Below are 22,546 nucleotides of genomic sequence, written 5' to 3'. Positions count from 1 at the left end.
AGAGGTCGGCCCGCCGATCGGTGGGTCCCGATCGCGGGCCAGACCCCATCGGAGGCCCCTCCCCTGGTGAAGGAAACCCCCCCCCCCCCTCCCCACAGGCCGCGCCCCCCAGCGTTCCCGCACAGTTCCCGCCGGCAGCGACCAGGTGTGGACGGCGCCGGCGGGAACCTGTCGTGTCAGAGTGGCCGCTCGGCCCATCGGGGCTGGAGAATAGCAGGGGTACCGGAGAATCACCGTTGTTAGTGTCTCGGGCGATTCTCCGGCTGGCACGGCGCAGAACTTGACATGGCCGTTCTCGGCAGTTGGGAGAATGGCGCGATGGCGTCGGACCGGCGTCGCGCAATATAGTGGCGTGGCCGGCGATTCTCCCAACCGGTGCAGCCTTGGAGAATCGTGCCCCTTATGTCCTCTTGGCAATTTACTTTCCTTCCTATCTTTGTGTCATCAGCAAACAGTTTGCCATTCTGAAAATGAAGATTCGCCAGACTGTTCCTACGATGTGGGGATTTTCCCAAGAGGAAAGATTCAGTGGACATATTCCCTAAAGTTCGGACAAATGAGAGGTTTTCTCATGGAAATATGTAAAATTCTTAAAGGCATGATAGGGTCAATGTTAAGAGGATGTTTCCTCTGGTTGAAGAATCTAGAATTACTGGTCATACTCTTAGGATAAGGGGTGGACTGAAATAAGGGGACATTTCTTCATTCATTGGGCTCTGAACCCATCCTAAAAGCTTTGGATGCTTAGTTGTTGGGTCAGTTCAATACAGAGATTAATAGAGCTTTGGGAATAAAGAGATATGGGGGATAAGGTGGGTAAGTATAGAGTCATCAGCCGTGATCTTATTGAATGGTGAAGCAGACACAAGGGGTCCTGCTCCTATTTCTTATGTTCTGTTTGAGGTTCGCTCCTACATTCCTGCCATTGGGCAAGTGCCATGAAAGTAGATGCATCCTGATGCAACAACAATCAATGGAGGTCAACCACAGTCAGACTTGAGTAAGAGTCAGACTGAGTTTTTCTTTATTCATTCATGGGTTGTGAGCATCGCTGGCAAGGCCAGCATTTGTTGCTCATTGATGACCGTTGAACTGAGTGGTTCACTAGAACATTTCAGAAGGCAGTTAAGAATCAGCCACATTACTGTGGATCTGGAGTCACAATTTGGTCAGACCAGGTAAGGGTGGCATTAGTGAATCACATGGATTTTTGAAACGGCCACTGCCAGTAATCACCACTACTGAGGCTAGCTTTATATTCCAGATTTTATTAACTGAATTCAAATTGCGCCAGCTGTCATGGTGTGATTTGAACCCATGTCCCCAGTGAAGTAGCCTGGGTCTCTGGATTACTAATCCAGCAACATTACCACTACGCCACCATCTCCCCTCATAATGAAAGTTAATGGGTGACATTGAGAATAAATTAATTGACAATGAAAAGGGTCAGTTGATGAAATGAATTATATTACAAAGGGGGCATATATAGAACTGGATGGTAATAAAAGGGACAAATAGATAGTAATAAAAAGAGATAGATGATCATGAGGGGAAAACAAATTCAACAAAGAGAAAGGGATGGTGATGAAAGGCTTTGGCAGCAGTGTGTGCCACCTACAAGATGCACCAAACCTTTGACAGCACCTTCCAAACCTGTGACTTCTACTAGCTAGAAAGGCATGAACAGCAGATGCAGGGGAAAACCACCACCTGAAAGTTCACCTCCAAGTAACAACCCACCCTGAATTGGAACTATATTACTGTTCTTTCACTGTCACTGGATCAAAAACCTCAAACTACCTTACTTACAGCACCATGCATGTACCTGCGGCACATGGATTGCAGTAGTTCAAGAAGGTGGGCCACCAATTAGGGCTGGGCAACGAAAATGCTTGTCTTGCCAGCAACAGAACGTCCTGAGGATGAATACAATGAACAAAGCAGAAGCTGGGATCAATGTTTTGGAGGAGAGTTAGAGAAACAAAGTCAGATTTCATGTTGAAAGTGGGAATTGTGAGTAAGGTTCAATTCCGGTAGAAATTTATCCCCTGGTGTGAAACAGGAAAAGACCGCTATTTTGATCAAGTCAGGAATTAATGGTCCAATTAACTAGCAAGAAAATGGGTTCGTCAAAATGTGGGCCACATTGTGACTTGCTTCAGTAATATTTTAGGACAGAAGTTGGCAAAGTTAAACTTTCCACATTACAGAGGCTTGGAAGCTGGGAGAGGGTAGGTTGGTGAATCTTTCTTTAAAATTAGTCTATTTTTATATCACTGGGTAGGACCCCTCTGCCATGTTCAGTATCTTCACTGCTACTTCAAACAGTAACCTTTCACTTCGGCTCACAGCCGATCCTGTCCTCACCTCCATTAAGTTGGTCTGATACAGCCAGCTGCTAAAACCCATCTGCCTCCCTAAAAAATGTTATAACTTACCCTGGGACAGCCCACAATGACACTGAGTACCTCATTAATAGGAACAGCTGTTCCAAGGCCCACTGGCTCTCTTGCCCTCGGAAAATGGCAGACGATGGAAACTGAGATAGGACTTCTGCCCTTTCTCCTCAGCAGCTATTATTCCAATGTCCCATCTCCATTTCATCTGATCTAGGCTGGGAAAATTTACCGAACGTGCACCAGATTACACTGCAAAAATAAATGCAGTACATCAGATTAATTAGGTTGGAGGGATCTGTGATTCCTTGAAACATTTGATCCTGACAGAGATGAAGGAAACTCGAGAACAAATCGTCCCTGACCATATCTGGTTATAGTTTGTCCATCACACCTCTCTGTGCAAATTTTTGCTTCACACTTAAATAAAATACAGTTTAAAAAGAAAGAAAACTATTTGCAATTCATAAAGCAATCAACTTCTCCAAAGGAGATCCACTAGTGTAGTCTTTTACACCAAGGGATGTTTTTATAATGTCACGCACTGGTGACATTCTGTTAATATTTTTATTTACTTGAATTTGCAGGACCCACCAAAGTTGTTTGCACCAATTGCTGCTGAAAAGAGAAAACCTGTTCGAGTACTGTCACTTTTTGATGGCATAGCCACAGGTAATGTATCCAGCCAAATGTACATATTCAGTGATAAACTGCATGCCCTTTTGATTTTTATAAATAAAATTGTCTCCTTCTGTTTCTGTAGAAGTTTTTTTCAAATGTTATTGTTCCCAAATTTTCCTCCATTCCAAAGGTTTCAAATGTCTACAGAAACGATGCTGAAAATGTCACAATGAGATTAAGAATAGCTGTTACAGTTCTCCCATTTTCCAGATTGGGCAGATACTACGGGCTTTTCACAGTAACTTCATTTGAAGCCTACTTGTGACAATAAGCGATTTTCATTTCATTTTATTCTACCACTTGCCTTCATTCTCTTTCTAAACCTGTTTGGTTGTTTTCCTTTAGCATCATTTCAGTCTCCTCAAACAAAGTATTCATGAGATAGTTGAATTCAGAATAATCAATGGACCTGCAATCTTCTCTCTATTAAATTGTACCAAGGTTTGAAAGGCCTGTTGATTTATTGTAATACAGTATCATCTTAACACTAAAAGTTAGCTAATAAAGGGAATTTACTGCCTAAAAGTTATCTTGGAATGCATGTTGGCAAGCATTACATCACAAATTTAATAACTCAAAATGTTATCTTTGTAAATGCTAAAGCCAAAATTGCATCGTCTGCAGTTCCTATCCAATCAGCAAACAGGAACATAGAGTAGCTGACAAGGGCACTGTTGCTAAGTTTGCAGATGATACAAAGATATGTACAGGGACAGGTAGTGTTGAGGAAGCGGGGAGGCTGCAGAAGGACTTGGACAGACTAGGAGAGTGGGCAATCTGGAAAAGTATGAGGTTATGCACTTTGATAGAAAAGTAGAGGCATAGACTATTTCCTAAGTGGGGAAAGGTTTTGGAATTCTGAATCATAAAGGGAGTTGGGAGACCTAGTTCAGGAATCTCTTAAGGTTAACATGCAGGTTCAGTTGGCAGTTAGGAAGGCAAATGCAATTTTAATATTCATTTCAAGAAGGTAGAGTACAAGAGCAGTGATATGCTGCTGAGGCTGTATAAGGCTCTGGTAAAATCCCATTTGGAACATTGTTCTGAGCTCCATATCTAAGGAAGGATGTGCTGACTTTGGAGGGGGTTCAGAGGAGGTACAGAAGAATAATCCTGGGAATGAAGGCTTGTAATATGAGGTGCGGTTGAGAACTCTGCGTCTATACTGTTTGGAATTTGGAAGGATGAGGGGGGGATCTCATTGAAACTTACAGAATACTGAGAGGCCTTGATGGAGCAGACTTGGAGAAGATGTTTCCACTATATAATCATTATTATTGTCATATTATTGAGTAGGCTTACATTAACAGCGCAATGAAATTACTGTGAAAATCCCCCAGCTGCCACACTTCGGCGCCTGTTTGGGTCACAGAGGGAGAATTCAGAATGTCCAAATTACCTAACAGCGCGTCTTTCAGGACTTGTGGGAGGAAACCGGTGCACTCGGAGGAAACCCACGCAGACACTGGGAGACTATGCAGACTCCGCACAGACAGTGACCCAATCCGGGAATTGAACCCGGGTCCCCTGCACTGTGAAGCCACAGTGCTAACCACTGTGATTCCATGCCGAGAGACAAAAAACTGAGGGCACAGCCTCAGACTGAAGGGATGATCCTTTACAACTGAGATGAGGAGGAATTTATTCAGCCAGAGGGTGGTGAATCTGTGGAACTCATTGCCGCAGACGTTTGTGGAGACCAAATCACTGAGTGTCTTTAAGACAGAGATAGATATGTTTTTGATTAATAAGGGGATCAGGGGTTATGGGGAGAAGGCAGCAGAATGGGGGTGAGAAACATATCAGCCATGATCAAATGGCGGAGCAGACTCGATGTGCAGAATGGCCTAATTCTACTCCTATTTCTTTTTTTTTGGAAATGTTTGTTTACATAAGTTAGAGTACTCAATTATTTTTTTCCAATTAAGGGGCAATTTAGTGTGGCCAATCCACCTAACCTGCACATCTTTGGGTTTTGGGGGCAAGATCCACGCAGACATGGGGAGAATGCGCAAAATCTACACAGACAGTGACCTAGGGCCGGGATCGAACCCGGGTCCTCAGCGCTGTGAGGCAGCAGTGCTACATTTTTGGAAATGTTTTTATTGACTTTTCATATCCAAATTATACATCATCGGAAAAGAACATGCAAAAACCAGCACGTATATTTATAAGCGAGTATCTTCATAACAACAACTGTGGCCATGACTACCCTTTCCCCCCCCCCCCGCCTTTATATATAATTTGGTTTGGGCCCGAGCTTGCCATTGGACCGGTCCCTTCCAGCTTTATCCCTCCTGCTTGTACCTCGAGTTTCTTTTTGTTAACTTAGCTTTTGGATGCGCCTCTGCACTCCAGGGGGCCAACCAAGATGTCTATGATCACCGTACTTTCCATGTGGCAGTGCCCCTGCCCTCCGGGGTTTCCCTTTGTCCAGGGGCCATCCAAGGTGGCCGTTCTTGCCAGATGTGGCTGGGCCCCTGCAGTCCCAGGTTTCACTTTGTTTTGGGGTCCACCAAGATGGCCACTCTTGGTATCACTGCCACCATGTGCGACCTTTTGTAGCCAGCATCCCCCCCCCTCTCCATTCCCCTATGTGTGCCCCCTCCTTTCCCCGCATCCTGTCTTTCCCCTTAATCCCCCCCCCCTTTCCAACTCCCCCCCCCCCCCCCCCCACCCCACCCCCTCTCCAACTTTCTAGCGCTGCTTCTGTTTCCAGGGAAGCGATTTGGTCACTCCGGTCGGTCTCTGCTTTTTCTGGTCCCTGATTGTTGTCTCCTGTGTTTCCAGTCAGTGCTCTGTTTTCTCCCACGCCACCTTGAAGGGGGCCAGGGCATCTGTTCCATTGTCCTGTTCCTCCCCTCCAAGCTTTGGCTGACTCCGCCAAACCTACGGGTCCTGGAGTTATTGACGGTTATTTCTCAGTGATTGTGGCTGTTTTGTATGTGTGTGGTGGGGGGTTCAACAGGTTTGGTAGGCTATTTTCTCGTTAGAAATGCTGTTTTTTTGAGTTCCTGGAGGAAAGCCACCTTCCCTGTGTCTGCTCAGCACATCCCCCCCACCGGAAATTGAGCTCTGCAGTTTCTGAGCCACAAATTATTAGCTAACAGCCTCTCTCTCTCTCCCTCTCTTTTTGGTTTGAGGAGGAGGGAAGAATGGAAACACTATAGCAATGCATTGTTTGAGGCTTTACATTTCTTTGACACTGGGTTCTCCACTATTCCTTTCTCAGTTGTGGTGAGCAAGCCAATTTCTCCCAGAATCCTCCTCGGTCACTTCTCACTGCTGCCCTCTGTTGGATACCCTTCCTCCTGTTGATCACCAAGTCCACTGGGTTCTCTGTAATTCATTGCATTCGACAGGCCATTTCTGATTATAGGAATTAAATTTAGGAATGGCCTTGATCATCTGTAAATATCTTGTGATAATTAATACATTCACACAATGAGTAATAGTTTACTGTAGCAATATATCTAATGGCATTTGTCATTAGTTTGATGTATCCCTCCATATTTAGGCTTTTACATTTTTTGTGCGGCAAGTCATTGAAAATGTGAGCTGATAATATCACAGTGAGGAAAACTTGTTACTGGGATCTGAGCATACAGGACAAACAATCAGGCATCGCCTTAACCAATCAGATTGAAGGATTTTGGAGTTAACAGCATTAGGAAGGAACTGTAAGTTATGCAGTGCTAAATCAGGTGGCAAAATAGAGAATAGAGGGGGAGAATGGAAAAGTAAAAAAATGGTTTTAATTTTTAAGTTTTTAAAATCTCCAAAAATTGTCCCCGAATGAATCATAGAAGAATCATAGAATCCCTACAGTGCAGAAGGAGGCCACTCGGCCCATCGAATCTGCACCGACCTTTTGAAAGACCACCCTATTTAGGCCCAATTTCCCACCCTATTCCTGCAACCCCACCGTAAGAGGCAACTTTAGCATGGCCAATCCACCTAACCTGCACATTTTTGGACTGTGGGAGGAAACTGGAGCACCTAGAAGAAACCCACGCAGACATGGGGAGAATGTGCAAACTCCACACAGACAATCGCTTGAGGTTGGAATCGAACCCAGATCCCTGGCGCTGTGAGACCGCAGGGCTAACCACTGTGCCACCTTGAATGTGACTAATCATTATTATTCAGTGTCAGGGATGTTTATTAGCAGTAATTAACAAATAACACATTGTTAAATGTGTACTTCAATTGAAATAGACAAGAATTAACTTTCTGTGGCGAGTTTAGTTCCTAACTTTTGGGGAGAGACTACTATGCAAATACAGTAACTTAATTCCATTCAATGGCGGCATGGCGGCACGGTAGCACAGTGGTTAGCAGGGTCCCAGGTACGATCCCCGCTTGTGTCACTGCCTGTGCGAACTCTGCTCGTTCTTCCCATGTCTGCATGGGTTTCCTCCGGGTGCTCCGGTTTGCTTCCACAAGTCCCGAAAGACGTACTTGTTAGTTAAAATGAACATTCGGAATTCTCCCTCGGTGTACCAGAACAGGCGCCAGAGTGTGGCGACGAGGGGATTTTCACAGTAACTTCATTGCAGTGTTAGTGTAAGCCTACCTGTGACAATAATAAAGATTATTATGCTTATTATTATCTAAGGCAGACAGTGAAATGCCATTCTTATTAAGCTAATGACAGAGCAGTGAATCATGGACAATAGCTTTTAGATTTCTGTGCTTAAACACTCATCTGCCCTCGTCTGAAGTTGGTGTAACATTTGCACTTAAATGATTAATGTTGGGATCAGGAGTTATGGGGAGAAGGCAGGAGAATGGAGATGAGTAAAATATCAGCCATGATTGACTGGCGGAACAGACTCGATGGGTCGAGTGGCCTAATTCTACTCCTATGTCTTATGGACTTATGACAGCCAGTGCCACGATCCTCCATGCTATTTTGATAGCAAATTAGAGCCATGATTATTCTTTGAGCAGCTTAAGTTATTATTGTGTTTCACAAATTTCTCATGAGTCCAGAAACAAAATTTCACTTGTAGAAAACATGTTTCATTTGGTTATCAACAAATCTATGAATATTATGTCTCATAACTTTAGTTGTCTTGTTTTCGCATAAACTGCCTTAGTCCATTGACTAAGAATCATTTTCTGATTTATTGCCTGAAGCACCAAACTCAAACATTAAAGTTGACCCAAATACCGTATCAGTTTTTCATGACATGTTCATCAAGAACTCAGTTTCTTAATCATTCTTGAGATTGTTGCCACCCTCTTCTTCCTGTCCTGCTTTTCCCACCTGAACTGGCCAGAGTGAAGGATTCTGCAATTGATATCTGGCACTATATTTGTCTTATAATTTGTCTGTGTTCTGTTGCTACTTTTTAAATAAGGCCTCGTGTTAGCTGACAAGAGGTGATTTTCCAACAATAGAAGGTAGAATGTGTGATTTTTTTTTAATGATCACAAACGCCAGGAGGAAAATCTCTTCCAGTCTTTGCGTGTAAGCAAGCCATCTTATCTGACCCTTTAAAACAGATTAACAAAGGATGTTTAATATACTTCATAGCATTCAGTAAAAGAGGGAAATTTCTTCAGGTTAATCAAAGCAACCGACTTTTGCTTGAGGCTGTAGTGGGAACAGCTAATACTTTGAACATCTGGAATAGCAGCAGTAACAGTAAGCTTTCGCTCATTGTTTTTATGCCTATTTCCAACGATGAGACAGAGTAACAACAGAATTCAGCTGATACGTTTACAGGTGCTTACCGAAGCTTCCTTATGTCCAGCAAGTTTGAACCACTGGGTTAACCATTTGGTTTTAATAATGCCGGAATATTTCTCATTTAGACCCTCCAGTCATCTTGGTTGTGAGTTTAGACATTATCATATGTGATCTACATAGTACATAAAGGTTGGCCTAAAAGGGTTTAACAACATAGTGAATATCTAACATGGTTCTGAAAATTGGAATTTCTCTTTCTGTAATTTGTGATAATCGGCAGGATGTTCCCACAGGTTTCAGGACCAAATGGGGATCCTGAGCCTGCGCTTAACTGGGACTGGCACAGTGGCGTCCTCCTCATTTTCTGCTTCTGAGCTGGTCATCCTATTAAGACTGGCAGGTGGGGTCCTGATGCTGCAGAGCCAGTCAGAGATTTAACAACTCTGAAAGTTAGGCAGCCCCACTAGGAGAAGTGGGTATTACTGAGGCAGGAGAATGATCTCGAGAGCACCCCACAACCCCTGAAGGGTAAAATCATGCGTGTTAATTAGATGGGGGAGGACACTAAGACCCCTCGGATAGCTCCTAAAGGGTTGTGGGAGTCTGCCACAGGGAGGTTTGCGATATTACCGGTGGGCTCTGCATGTAGCAGGGAACCGCACCGCTGTTGGCAGAACTTCCCCAATTAGGGCCTTAACGATATTAATTAACTGCCCTCCCTGGGAAAGTTCCTGGCTCCCTGCTAACTTCCTGGGACACCGCCCTCCAACCCCCCCAGGGCTAGAAATATTCAACAATATTTTTCTCAATGCTCTAGAATCCTTTCCAGCTGTTACAGATACTCCTACTCATTGATTTTGCTTGCTTGAACATGGTCGATGTTGAAAATTATCTTCGCCATTTCTTGCACAGCTTGACCCATTGGACCAGTTTTTGCAGTAGTACTGATTGTGAAACTGTCAGCAGACACCACCTACCTCTCTGAAACTGACAACTACCTCTGGAGTTCACACGTGTACAGTAAAATGCAAAAATCCAAAGGTTGCTGTCAGTGTTTCTCTACCTCACCATTAGGTGTGCTGTTGTGAAGTCACCGCAGAAATCACTAAACTAATTAGAATATTCCATTACTGAAACTTAGCTGTACCAAAGAACCCTGAAAAAGTTGCATCTTGTTATTAAGGTATGACTGGGTTTTTAAGAGCATACTAAGTCATAATTACTCTTAAGAACCTCTCTGGTCCTGGTAACTTTATTTATTCGTGTGTAATCCACGCCACAAGGGATTGTTAGATCTTTGCAGGAAATTTTCTTCCAGGTCAGCGGTGAGCAGAATCTCTTCCACCGAATACAAAATCTGGGTCATTGTTCTTTCGAAAAGTTCTAATCTTAAGGAAAGTGTTGTGCATATACATTATTATGTCCTCACACGTTATGCAATTTATGTTCACATGTACTGGATACTCCCTATTCATAATATTTTGTTAAAGCATATTCTCGTCTGTGTAACTTTTCTACAACCATTTTAATAATTACAGCTGAAGTGGCTGGGAAATTGGAGGTACTGTGAGCCGATGCATTATCTTGGATCCATCTGATTCTGTAATGTTCAGCTCCATTGAATGAGACTCCAAGTTGGGAGTCAACTCACTATTTCAGGACTAGAGTGACCAACTCTTAGTTTAAAGAATTAAGACATACATTTCAAACTGCCTTCACTCTCTTTCAGGCTTTGAATCAGCACACCTTCATGTGTGAGGGTAACCTGATGTTTCTGTAATAACTCCTGTATAGCATAGTGTACTTCATTAGTTAGGAAATACTCCAATTATTTTTTCCAACCAATTTCTTTCTGGCAGTGAATGTTCATCACCTTTCATTGTTCGCAATTCCAGGGCTAAGACCTGACTGTTAAGTGCAAGTTTTAACCTAATGCTATATGTTTTAGGTACCAATAGTTAACAGACGGCAGCTTTATATTTGAATTCTGATTCTCTGAGAGCTATAGAATGGAAAAGATGGGTGGGGAGGACATGCAGGAACTGCCAAGAATATGGTTATGATTTCCTTGTAGACCAACAGTAAAAATAACTGAATTTACCAAACAACCCCAATGAAAAACTACTGGACAAGATTTTACTTTTAATAACTTGTATTTTTTAACAATCAAACCAAAATCAACCTAAAACAAACATTAATTAACAAGCAAATTGAAGTCAATACAGACCATAAATGCATAAAATTGCAGACACAACAAAGCTAAATCTCTAAGATTAACTAAGCAGCTCACTCAGCTTAGATGACACCACTTTCAGTCACAAAGTCCTTCAATGCACTGAACCTCTTCAGCTAGCATTCCATCTCCTTTTCCTCAAGGATTTAGCCACTGATTATCAGCAGCTCCCCTTAAACTTAAGTTCCATGGCATGATCTTCACTAAAACGGAGCACTTCTTCAGAACCTCTTCACTCCTTCTCTTGAATGACTTGATGGCATGGATCCACCAGTATTACCGTTATCCAATCCCTCAATGACAACTCTATGCACTGTATGGTCAAGTCTGGTCAATCAGTTACTTTAAGTAACAAAGACCTTGCCTATTTCCAGCTTCTGGATCTAACTTTTTATTCTTCAGTCTGCTTCAGTGCACTGCTGGATGATCTTGGCCTCGGGTGGCTTTATTATGGCTCAACTAGTTTAAGTTTCCCTAGAAATCTGAAGTTTCTATTTCCCTATTAGGATTTGAATCAAAAAAATACAAGCGTTGAAACCAGGGTCAGTGAATTCTATAGAGTATTTGATATATCATCTATTCCAACTTCAGCTCGCACATGCTCCCCTATTGGTCCTGCAAAACACAGATTCCATCACAATATTGTCGAGTTTAGAATACTGACCAGGAATCTTTCCTGCTCTTACCGCCTGTCTTTTATATCTGTTGGAAGGATTTATAAGTTGATACTCAGCCTTTTGGCCATCAGGTTCTGGAGTGGGACTTTAACCCTGCGCTTCTGACTCTGACGCGGGGACCCTAACCACCAAGCCACAAGACCCTCTTGAACTAATGATAATATTTGCAAAATATTTAGACCTATAAGTTTGAAATGGCACTGAAAAAATCTCCCACTCTCAGAGATTTAAATTTTTTAAATCCTATCAATTCTATTCCAGCTAAAGTCTGACTTATTTGTCATGAGACGACAGCACGGTGGTGCAGTGGTTAGCACTGCTGCCTCACAGAACCAGGGACCCGGGTTTGACCTTAGGTGACTGTGTGGAGTTTGCACATTCTCCCCGTGTCTGCGTGGGTTTCCTCATCATGCTTTGGTTTCCTCCCACAGTCCAAAGATGTGCAGGTTAGGTGGATTGCTATGCTAAATTGCTCCTTAGTGTCCAAAAGGTTAGGTTGGGTTATGGGACGGGGGCCTGGGCCCAAGCAGACTCTTCTTCCGGAGGGTCGTTGCACACTTGATAGGCCGAATGGCCTCCTTCTGCACTGTAGGGATTCTCTGATTCTGTGATTGCAAATGGAGATAAAATGTGCACAAAGAGGAAAAATGTACAGTTAGTTTTCAGTAAAATTAGCTTAATCGCATGACAATATCAAACCTATTTTCAAAGTAGGAGATGTGTGGATGGGTGATCCAAAGCTTCATAGTTTGCTTAAAGAAGCGACTTAGCAGAAACAAGGAAGTTAGAAAGAAAGATGTAATTTCAGAGCCAATTGTGAAGCTTCGGGTTACATAGAACATAGAGTGCAGAAGGAGGCCATTCGGCCCATCGAGTCTGCACCGACCCACCTAAGCCCCCACTTGCACCCTATCCCCGTAACCCAATAACCCCTCCTACCCTTTTTTGTCACTAAAGGCAATTTATCATGGCCAATCCACCTAACCTGCACGTCTTTGGACTGTGGGAGGAAACCGGAGCACCCGGAGGAAACCCACGCAGACGCGGGGAGAACGTGCAGACTCCGCACAGACAGTGACCCAGCGGGGAATCGAACCTGGGACCCTGGCGCTGTGAAGCCACAGTGCTATCCACTTGAGCTACCGTGCTGCCCGGGTTAGGCAGCTGAAGGACAGAAACAAATGCTGGGGCAAGTAGAAAGTGAAAGTTAACTATGGAGGGAAAAAAACTGAAGATACTTTTCAAAATATGTTAATAACTATGACAGTTATAAACTGTTTATTTACATTCTTAGAACTACTTAATTATCCTGTGATGCTCCAAGTAGTCTTTTGGTATTTGCATTCAACTTGCATCAGACATTTAGGTCAGGATCCTCCGGGGCCGCCCGCTAGAAGCGGGATTTGCGATCAGCCACAGAATAGCATGTCGGGCCGAAATCGAGATTCGTGCCAGGCGTCAGATCTGTCGCGAGACTCATTGCCCTCACCCCCAGCCATAGCGAGATTCCAGCCCCACGACAGCGGGAACATGCAAGGCACAATTAATGGACTGGAAGCCCAATTCACCTACTGTCCGTAATGGTGCCGTGGATTGGTGCAAGTATTGAGGATCGTGAGCCTGGGGGCTTTCAGTCTGAGGGGTGGCAAACGGGACAAATACCCTCCCAACAATTGCCTCCAGTGTGTCGAGCGGGGTCCTTCGTGGGATGGGGCTTGTTTGGCTGCTCTCCCCATCTGCAGCTTTAAGACCTTTTAAACAGTCAGTCAGTATGTAAAAATTAAAGTTTTCTCATAATAAGATGAAAATATTCTCATCTGTACCCCTGAACCCTTTAAAAGGGTGTGTTTTCCGAACTAGTTTATTTTCTGAATTTGCCTCTTTGTTCACAAGTGCTTCCAAGAAAGTGCAGGGGCTGAAGGAAGAGGGGGTGCTGAAAAGGGTATTCGCCGGGGGGGGGGGGGGTGCTCTTGCCAGCAATTGGGGTCGGCAGGGGGAAATTGCAGCAGCTTTTTGAGAACTGATCGCCCTTTAAAAATGGGGCCCCAATCTCAGAGGTGCAGGACCTGCCAAAGAGATTAGGTCCCTCCCTTCTCAGTTGCAGTGCAGACCGGCACAGAAAAGCCAATTTAGATTTTTAAAAGTTTCCATGGCATGTTAGGATCACTCCTCGCGCCAGCAGGAACCATTCTGGTTTTCCCACTGGTGAGAGCACTTAGTCGCGGTCCTGGAGAATCGCACCCATAATTAATTGTTTCTGATAATGCAAATTGCAGGTTGTGATACACCAGCCTCTATATTGAATAATTCTAGTGGATATCTCCCCATGGCATTCTATGGGCATTGCCTTCGCTGAATCTGATATCAACATCTGTGGTGTTCGCATTGGTCAGAAATTGGCTATGAGAGCAAGTCAGAGGCTAGGAATCCAAGTAACTCACCTCTTGACTTCCCAAAGCCTGTCTGCCATCTACAAGACACAAGTCAAGGAGTGTGATGGAATACTCTCTATTTGCCTGGATGAGTGCAGCTTCAACAACAGTCATGAAGCTCAACGCCATCCAGACAACGCAGCCTGCTTGTTTGGCACCCCATGCACCACCTTAACATTCATTCCCTCCATCAACGACATATACAAGATGCACTGCAGCATCTCCCAACCTTCCTTTGACAGCACCTTCCAAACCTGCGATCTCTACCATGGGCAAAATAAGCTTGGGAACACCGCCATCTGCAAGTTCCCCTGCAAGCCACACACCATCCTGGTGTGGAACTTTGTCGCCATTCCGTCACTGTCACTTGATTAAAAATCTGCAACTTCCTTCATAACAACACTTTGGGTGTACCTGCACCACATGGACTGAAGCAGTTCAAAAGGTGGGCTCATCATTCTCAACTGTAATGAGGACGAACAACAAATTCTGGTCCAGCAAGCAACATCAACATCTTATGAATGAATTTTTAAAAGCCTAACAAATGAAAATTAGATTACGGAAATATTTTAATATTTAAAAGATTTTAATGTCCTAAGGAGGGAAAAAAGTGGAAAGGTTTTAATTTTTGCAAATAACACATTATTTTTAGAATGGACTGGCTTTTCAAAGTAAAGAAATCACCTCATCATGTTTAGCAGAACTAAGCAGCAGCTTTTACCTAATAACATTGAACGGTGATGATATTTCTTTGTAAAGGAAAATACAAGGATTAGCTATTTCATTGGCATAATTAATCAAACTAAGCCATTAATATTAATTATTTAAAGAAGCAATCCTTAGTCAAAGAGGATTTCACTGACAAATAGACAGTTGTAGGGACATTTTAGATGTCACTATTTCAAAGCTGTGGTTGTTGAGGGAATTCTTGAAATCTTTAATAAATGTTTCTTTTCCTCTAAGTTAGGTTGCAGAATGCTGTTTTTTCCTGGAATGAGGTATCTACCAAATGCTGTACCTCTGAAACAGAAAATTCTAAAACTGTGAGTTAGGTGGCAATTGGAAGAAAAAAGTAATACATGAAGCTGATAGAAACGAAATGTAGAAACAATTGCGATGCAAAGTATGTTAACACAATTCTCATATTTTTCTGCTCACCTAATAATTACTTTGTGTGTTGGGGCCACTTAAACTTAATTCAATTAGCATTTATTTAATATTGATGGAAAGAAAGAAAAGCGTCTTTCATGAGCTCAGGACATCTAAAAGTGCTTCCAATTAATTATTTATGAATGTAGTTACTGTTGCAATGAAGGATAACCCGGTAGCCAATTTGCGCACAGTAATGCCCCAAAAGGTGTTGGCTGTGGGATAAATATTAATCATGCCATCGTGGATAACTCGCTGGCATTCTTTGAAAGTGCCGTGGGATCGTGGAAAAAAAATCTGAGAGTAGTGCTGGCCTAAGAACAGTGGAGATGCAACGAGGTTCAGGGGTTCATGTACCAGATTACTGGAATGTCGTATTTAGAAAGAAGAAATAAACAAAAAGGCTGATGCAATGTTCGGCCTTACAACTCACAGTCTAGAAAATAAAGTGGGAGACATTTCACTGCGGTGCAAAAAGCTATACCAAAACCCTGGTTAGAACAGATATGGAGTACTGTATACAGAGTTGGGAACTGCACCTTAGGAATTATTAACCTTATTGGGTTACATGGAAATCTTATTAAACTCCGAAGGGGTGCAGATTCCCGAGAATGTTACCAGAGCACCGCGAGTTAGATTGTGGGGAGAAATTACATAAGATAGTGCTGCCAGGGGCAGCACTGTAGCATAGTGGTTAGCACAATTGCTTCACAGCTCCAGGGTCCCAGGTTCGATTCCGGCTTGGGTCACGGTCTGTGCGGAGTCTGCACATCCTCCCCGTGTGTGCGTGGGTTTCCTCCGGGTGCTCCGGTTTCCTCCCACAGTCCAAAGATGTGCAGGTTAGGTGGATTGGCCATGATAAATTGCCCTTAGTGTCCAAAATTGCCCTTAGTGTTGGGTGGGATTACTGGGTTATGGGGATGGTGTAGAGGTGTTGTCTTTGGGTGGGGTGCTCTTTCCAAGAGCCGGTGCAGACTCGATGGGCCGAATGGCCTCCTTCTGCACTGTAAATTCTATGATAATGATTTCCTGCAATCTAAAAGGTAAAGGAGTGATCAGAGGATTTTATAATATTGTAAAGAATTTATGGGGTAGAGGGAGAAACTTTTCTGCGGGTGGGCGAGTCTAGGATAAGGGAACGTAATCTTCAAATCAGAGCCGGGCTATTCAGGCAAGCAGTTGGGAAACAATTCTTCATGGAAAGGTTGGTAGAAGTGTGGGACCTTCCCACAAAACCAATAGGTCATCATTTTATTTGATTGTTAGATAATCTTTCTAGGCAACAGTATAAAATGTTACAGATCAGCCACCTTCTCATTAAATGATGGAAGAGACTTGGCCTCTTCCTGTTCCTATGTTCCCGTTGGGGCCGATGTTTAATATTTCATTCAAAAGACATCGCCCTCAATAATGCAGCAGTCCCCCAGTGCTGCACTGACCTGTCTGCATAGATTTCATGCATACATTTCTGGATTAGCATTTGAACCAATGCCTCCTGATTATAAAGCAAGTATGTGACCACTGAGCTACGGCTGACACCATTTAGTGTGATGTAATTCAGTGGTGTTTTAAATTAAACATTTTTCCTTCTCTTGTACTTTGGACTATTTATTACATATAGATTTGCCTCTACTATTATTGAACGTAATGCCCCACTGCCAAAACTATTTTGAGGATAATTCCAGTCTGCATTGAGTTATAAAAATATAAAAATAGCTAATTCCATTGTCAGCTTTTTGTTTAAATGATACTGCTGATAGACGTTCTTTATGAATCATCTGAGAGTGTTAAGTTGGTGTGGAACACTTTAGATGGCTTCAGAATCATGCCCAACAAGTATATCTGATTCCAAACATTTTAACAATATATAAATTTGATCGATGAATGTGTGTATATGAATTGAAGCAAAATATTGATTTTAGCAAGATAATTAATGAATTAATTATTCTCCCTGACCTTATGGGAGGTCACTTAAAGTGGTTGCTAATTGTATCTTCGGTCAGCTTATTCACATTGCTCTATTGGTTCTAACATATGGTGTAAAATTCCATTTTAAGTATTTGTGAACTCGCTTTAAACAAATTTTAACATAAATCTGAACTAAATTACATTCATCAGAATATTACAAAATCCTGAAACACAACAAATATATTAACAGATATACCAACATTTTGGGCGAAATTCTCCCCCAACGGCGCGATGTCCGCCGACTGGCGCCAAAGACGGCGCCAATCAGACGGGCATCGCGCGGGCCCAAAGGTGCGGAATGCTCCGCATCTTTGGTGGCCTAGCCCCAACATTGAGGGGCTAGGCCGACGCCGGAGGGATTTCCGCCCCGCCAGCTGGCGGAAATGGCGTTTGTTGCCCCGCCAGCTGGCGCGGAAATGCGGCGCATGCGCGGGAGCGTCAGCGGCCGCTGTCAGTTTCCCGCGCATGCGCAGTGGGGAGAGTCACTTCCGCCTCCGCCATGGTGGAGGCCGTGGCGGAGGCGGAAGGGAAAGAGTGCCCCTACGGCACAGGCCCGCTCGCGTATCCGTGGGCCCAGATCGCGGGCCAGGCCACTGTGGGGGCACCCCCCGGGGTCAGATCGCCCCGCGCCCCCCCCAGGACCCCGGAGCCCGCCCACGCCGCCTGGTCCCGCCGGTAAATACCAGGTTTGATTTACGCCGGCGGGACAGGCAATTTCTGGGCGGGACTTCGGCCCATCCGGGCCGGAGAATCCAGCGGGGGGGTCCCGCCAACCGGCGCGGCCCGATTCCCGCCCCCGCCCAATCTCCGGTACCGGAGACTTCGGCGGGGGTGGGGGTGGGGGCGGGATTCACGGCGGCCAACGGCCATTCTCCGACCCGGCGGGGGGTCGGAGAATGACGCCCTTTATATAAGGGCCGGAATTCTCCAGCCATTCGCTGATGACTAGAAAATCCGCTTAAATTGTAAACTTCCAATATGCTTATGTTGTACATATCTTTCATTCCTCCATCTTCCCGAATTGGTAGGTGGCACTGTAGCTCATTTGTCTGTTGTGCCACACCCTTCTCCATCCCCGCCTCCCACTCACACACAAATACGCACACACCCCCACCATCACTACTACTACTTCAGTTTTTTTCCCTTTTCCTTCTCCACGCTATGCATACACCCGTCCCACCTTGCAATTACCAGCTGCCATCTCTCTACTCGTCTACTGGCCAGCACCATGCCTCTTCATCTTATATTGTTAACTCATTCCCCGACAGGGCTCCATAAGTGGAAAAAAAAAAAATTCAAAGAACTTCCACAAATTAACTAGCACAATACACGCTGCAGAAAACTGACCATTGGCTCTGCCTAAATCCCACTCTCCACTGTTGCCTTTCATGATCATCCAAAAAATGTGACCTCTCAGCCTGACCCTTCTACCTACTCACCAGCCACACTTCAATATGAATCAACCGTGCTACCTCTTGACTGGCTGCCTTGGCTATAGCTTTCACCTAGACACTAAAACAAGAGATAGTGAAGACAAAGGAAACCAGAGCCAATAAAAGAGAAAGAAGGCAAAATGGAGAGAGGACATAGAAAGAACCAGAAGAAAAATGATGATGCGGGAGATTTTTGCTAAATAATTGTTGAGATAGAATTGTGGTGAACTTACCACTCCATTCCTATTCTGCCACTGAGGATTTTCCCGAGGATCACTGCTAGACAGTCAACATACCCAATGCAGGATCCTTACTATTGTAGGCAAATCAGGATGTTAAGATATAGCTGACAGTGGATAAAATGTCTAATATTGAGGCTTCACTCCGTGAAATGTGGCATCTCAGTAGTATAAATAAGTGTGAACTCCGTTGGAGAGTATGGGAAGGATTATGGGCCTATTGGGGAGGTTTGGAGGGTTCTCGGAATACAAGCTGAATGTAGGGAAAAGTGAGGTATTCCTAGTGAATGAGCTGGCACAGCAGGCTAATTTAGGGGGGATGCCATTTACGGTAGCGAGGGATGGGATTAGGCACTTGGGGATTCAGGTAGCGAGGGAATGGACAGGGCTCCATAAGTGGAACTTAACGAAGCTGGTGGAGGAGGCAAGGGAGGATCTTAAGAGGTGGGATACACAGCACTTAATGTTGGCTGGGAGGGTCCAAGTGGTGAAAATGAATATTCTGCCGAGGTTCTTGTTTATCTTTCAGGCTCTCCCGATCTTTATACCAAAGGCCTTTTTTCGGAAAGTGGACACTATCATCTCTGACTTTGTATGGGCGGGGAAGGTGCTGAGGGTGGGGAGGACCCTGCTACAGAGGCAGAGGCAGCAGGGGAGGTTGGCATTGCCAAACCTGCTTCATTATTATTGGGCGGCGAATGTGGACAAGGTGCGGCGGTGATGGGAAGGAGAAGAGGTAGAGTGGGTTAGGATGGAGGAGGAATCTTATAAGGGGTCTAGTTTGAGGGCTATGGTGACGGCAGCATTGCCAATGGCTCCGAATAGGTATTCAGGGAGCCCAGTGGGGCAGTCCACGGTGAAGATATGGAATCAGCTGAGGAGGCATTTAGGGAATAGGATAGTGGAGGAAGGAATGGACCCGGACCCTTTGGTGGCGATATTTGGGGTTTCAGAGAAGCCGGAGCTCATGGAGAGGAGGAAGGCCGATGTCGTGGCCTTTGCCTCTCTGATTGCACGGCGACGAATTTTGCTGGAGTGGCGGTCGGCATCGCCACCGGGGGCAACAGCATGGTTGGGTGACCTGTACGACTTCCTGCGGTTAGAGATGATAAAGTATGAGTTAAGGGGCTATACTAACTGTATAGTTGATTGTTGGGAAGGGATGTCGCTGCTAATGCCGCTGTGCGAGAATCATGGGTTTGAGCCCGGGGGGATGGATAGTGTATACAGGAGGTGGAGGGAAGTGGGGCTGGTCAAGGTGAGGGATTTGTATTTGGAGGAAGGGTTCGCCAGTCTGGAGGAGCTAAGGGAGAGGGTAGAGCTGCCGATGGGTAGTGAGTTCGGGTATCTGCAGGTTGGGGACTTTGCACGAAAGGTCTGGAAGGGGTTCCCTAGATTGCCGGGATACACCCTGCTGGAGTGATTGCTGCTTCCGGATGTGGAAGGGGAGGGAAGAATTGGGGATATATATATAAGTGGCTGGGGGAGCAGGGAGACGAGCGGGTGGTGAAGATCAAGGAGAAATGGGAAGCGGAGTTGGGAATGGAGATCAATTGGGGAGTATGGAGTGAGGCACTGCGAAGGGTAAACGGGAACTCCTCTTGTGCAAGGAGGAGCCTGATACAGTTCAAGGTGGTGCACAGGGTGCATATGACTCGGGCGAGAATGAGTGGGTTCTTTCAGGGGGTAGCAGATGAGTGTGAGAGGTGTGGGCGGGGGCCAGCGAATCACGTGCACATGTTTTGGGGTTGTGAAAAATTGGGACGATTCTGGACGGGAGTGTTCGCGGTCTTAGCCAGGATAGTGGAGGAGGGAGTGGACCCGGACCCTTTGGTGGCGATATTTGGGGCTTCAGAGAAGCCGGAGCTCATGGAGAGGAGGAAGGCCGATGTCTGGGCCTTCGCCTCTCTGATTGCACGGCGACAAATTTAGCTGGAGTGGCGGTCGGCATCGCCACCGGGGGCAGCAGCATGGTTGGATGACCTGTATGACTTCCTGCGGTTAGAGATAATAAAGTATGAGTTAAGGGGCTCAGCAGGGGAGTTCGAGAAAAGGTGAGGGATGTTTGTGACCGTGTTTGAGGAGCTGTTAGTCGCGGGGGGGTGGGGGGGGGGGGGGGGTGGGGGGGTGGGGGGGGGGGGGGGCGTGAAAAAGGAGGAAAATCTGTACAAACTGTATAGTTGACTGTTGGGAAGAATGTTTCCCGGGGTGTTTATTGGCTGTAACCTACTTTGATACAAGTTTGAATAAAATGAGTTTTTTTAAAAAAAAGAAAGAAGTATGAACATATATTTTGTGGGGCCTGGAGGAACAGAAGTTTTCTGGCCATGTCAGCCTCTGGGTTGTTAGACATTGCGCTGGCCCCGGGCTGGCAGCTATATTGGAGAACTCTTTCGAAGCAGTCTGCTATATATATGTTAATGAGGCCTTAAAATGGGACTGATCCACACCATCCTATTCCCCCATTGTCAACATTTTTCCCTAATCAAGAGATGAAAGGGCAGAGAGGGGAGGACATAGAATCTCAAAAGATGATGAAGATAGATCAGACAGAAAGTTTTCACTACAACTTACCTTGAGCTGCACCACAGACTTTCCGTTAGAAATACATTAAAATCCTTTTTTATATATGTATATACTTCCTGGAGGTTTGTCAGTGAGTCTGAACCAGGCTGTTCACAACCTTGGTGTCATATTTGACCCTGAGATGAGCTTGCAGCCATGTATCTGCACCATGACTGATACTGCCTATTTCACTCCGTAACATCAACTGTCTGCATCCCTGCCTCAGCTTATTTGATACTGAAACCCTCATTCATTCCTCTGTTACCTTTAGGCAACTGTCAACATACCAAAGATATAATTGACCAGAAGCTGAAGTAGATCAGCCATATAAATATTGTGGCTACAAAAGCAGATCAGAGCCTGGGAATTCTGCAGCAAGTAACTCACCTCCTGACTTTACAAGGTCTGTCCACCATCTACAAGGCATGAGTCAGAAGTATGGTGGAATACTCCCCACTTGCCTGCTTGAGTGCGGCCTTAATGGCACTCAAGATGCTCAGCAGCATCCAGAACAAAGCAGCCTGCTTGATTGGCACTTCATACAGCAACCTAAACGTTCACTCCCTCCAGCACCGATGCACAGTACCAGTTGTGTGTGCCATACACAAGATGCAGTGCAGCAACTCACCAAGGCCTCTTTGACAGCACCTTCCAACTCCATAACCTCGACCACCGAGAAGGACAACAACAGCAGAAACATTAAAACAACACCAGCTGCAGTTCCCTTTAAAGTCACACACTATCCTGACTTGCAATTATACTGCTGCACTGTCACTGGATCAGAATCCTGGAGCTCCCTTCCAACGAGCTCTGGGTATTTGGACTAGATGGACTGCAACGGTACAAGAATATTGCTCACCACCACTTTCTCAAGGGAAATGATGGGTGGAGAACAAATGCTGGCCATTAATCTGCATATAGATTGGGTGACTCAAATTAGTCAAAGTACAATAGAGCAGAATTGCTGGAGTGCATACAAGATGGTTTTCTGGACTTATATGTTGAAGACCCAACAGGCCATCTTGGACTAGGTGTTGTGCAATGAGAAATGATTAGTTGGCAATCTAGCTGTTAG

At 44.9% G+C, this 22,546-nt stretch overlaps 1 protein-coding gene across 13 annotated transcripts in view; it reads left to right on the top strand.

The window, feature by feature from the left end:
- Positions 1–22,546, top strand: part of dnmt3ab (DNA (cytosine-5-)-methyltransferase 3 alpha b) — an 846,991-nt gene that overhangs the window by 669,266 nt on the left and 155,179 nt on the right. For all 13 annotated transcript variants that reach the window (XM_072498950.1, XM_072498942.1, XM_072498948.1 and 10 more), the window contains one exon: positions 2,984–3,068. In XM_072498950.1, coding sequence (XP_072355051.1) covers positions 2,984–3,068 — 85 coding nt within the window. The remainder of the gene's footprint in view (positions 1–2,983; positions 3,069–22,546) is intronic.

This window comes from Scyliorhinus torazame, chromosome 4, assembly GCF_047496885.1.
Source record: "Scyliorhinus torazame isolate Kashiwa2021f chromosome 4, sScyTor2.1, whole genome shotgun sequence".
Lineage (NCBI taxonomy): Eukaryota > Metazoa > Chordata > Chondrichthyes > Carcharhiniformes > Scyliorhinidae > Scyliorhinus > Scyliorhinus torazame.
This window is presented reverse-complemented; position numbering and strand designations above follow the sequence as displayed.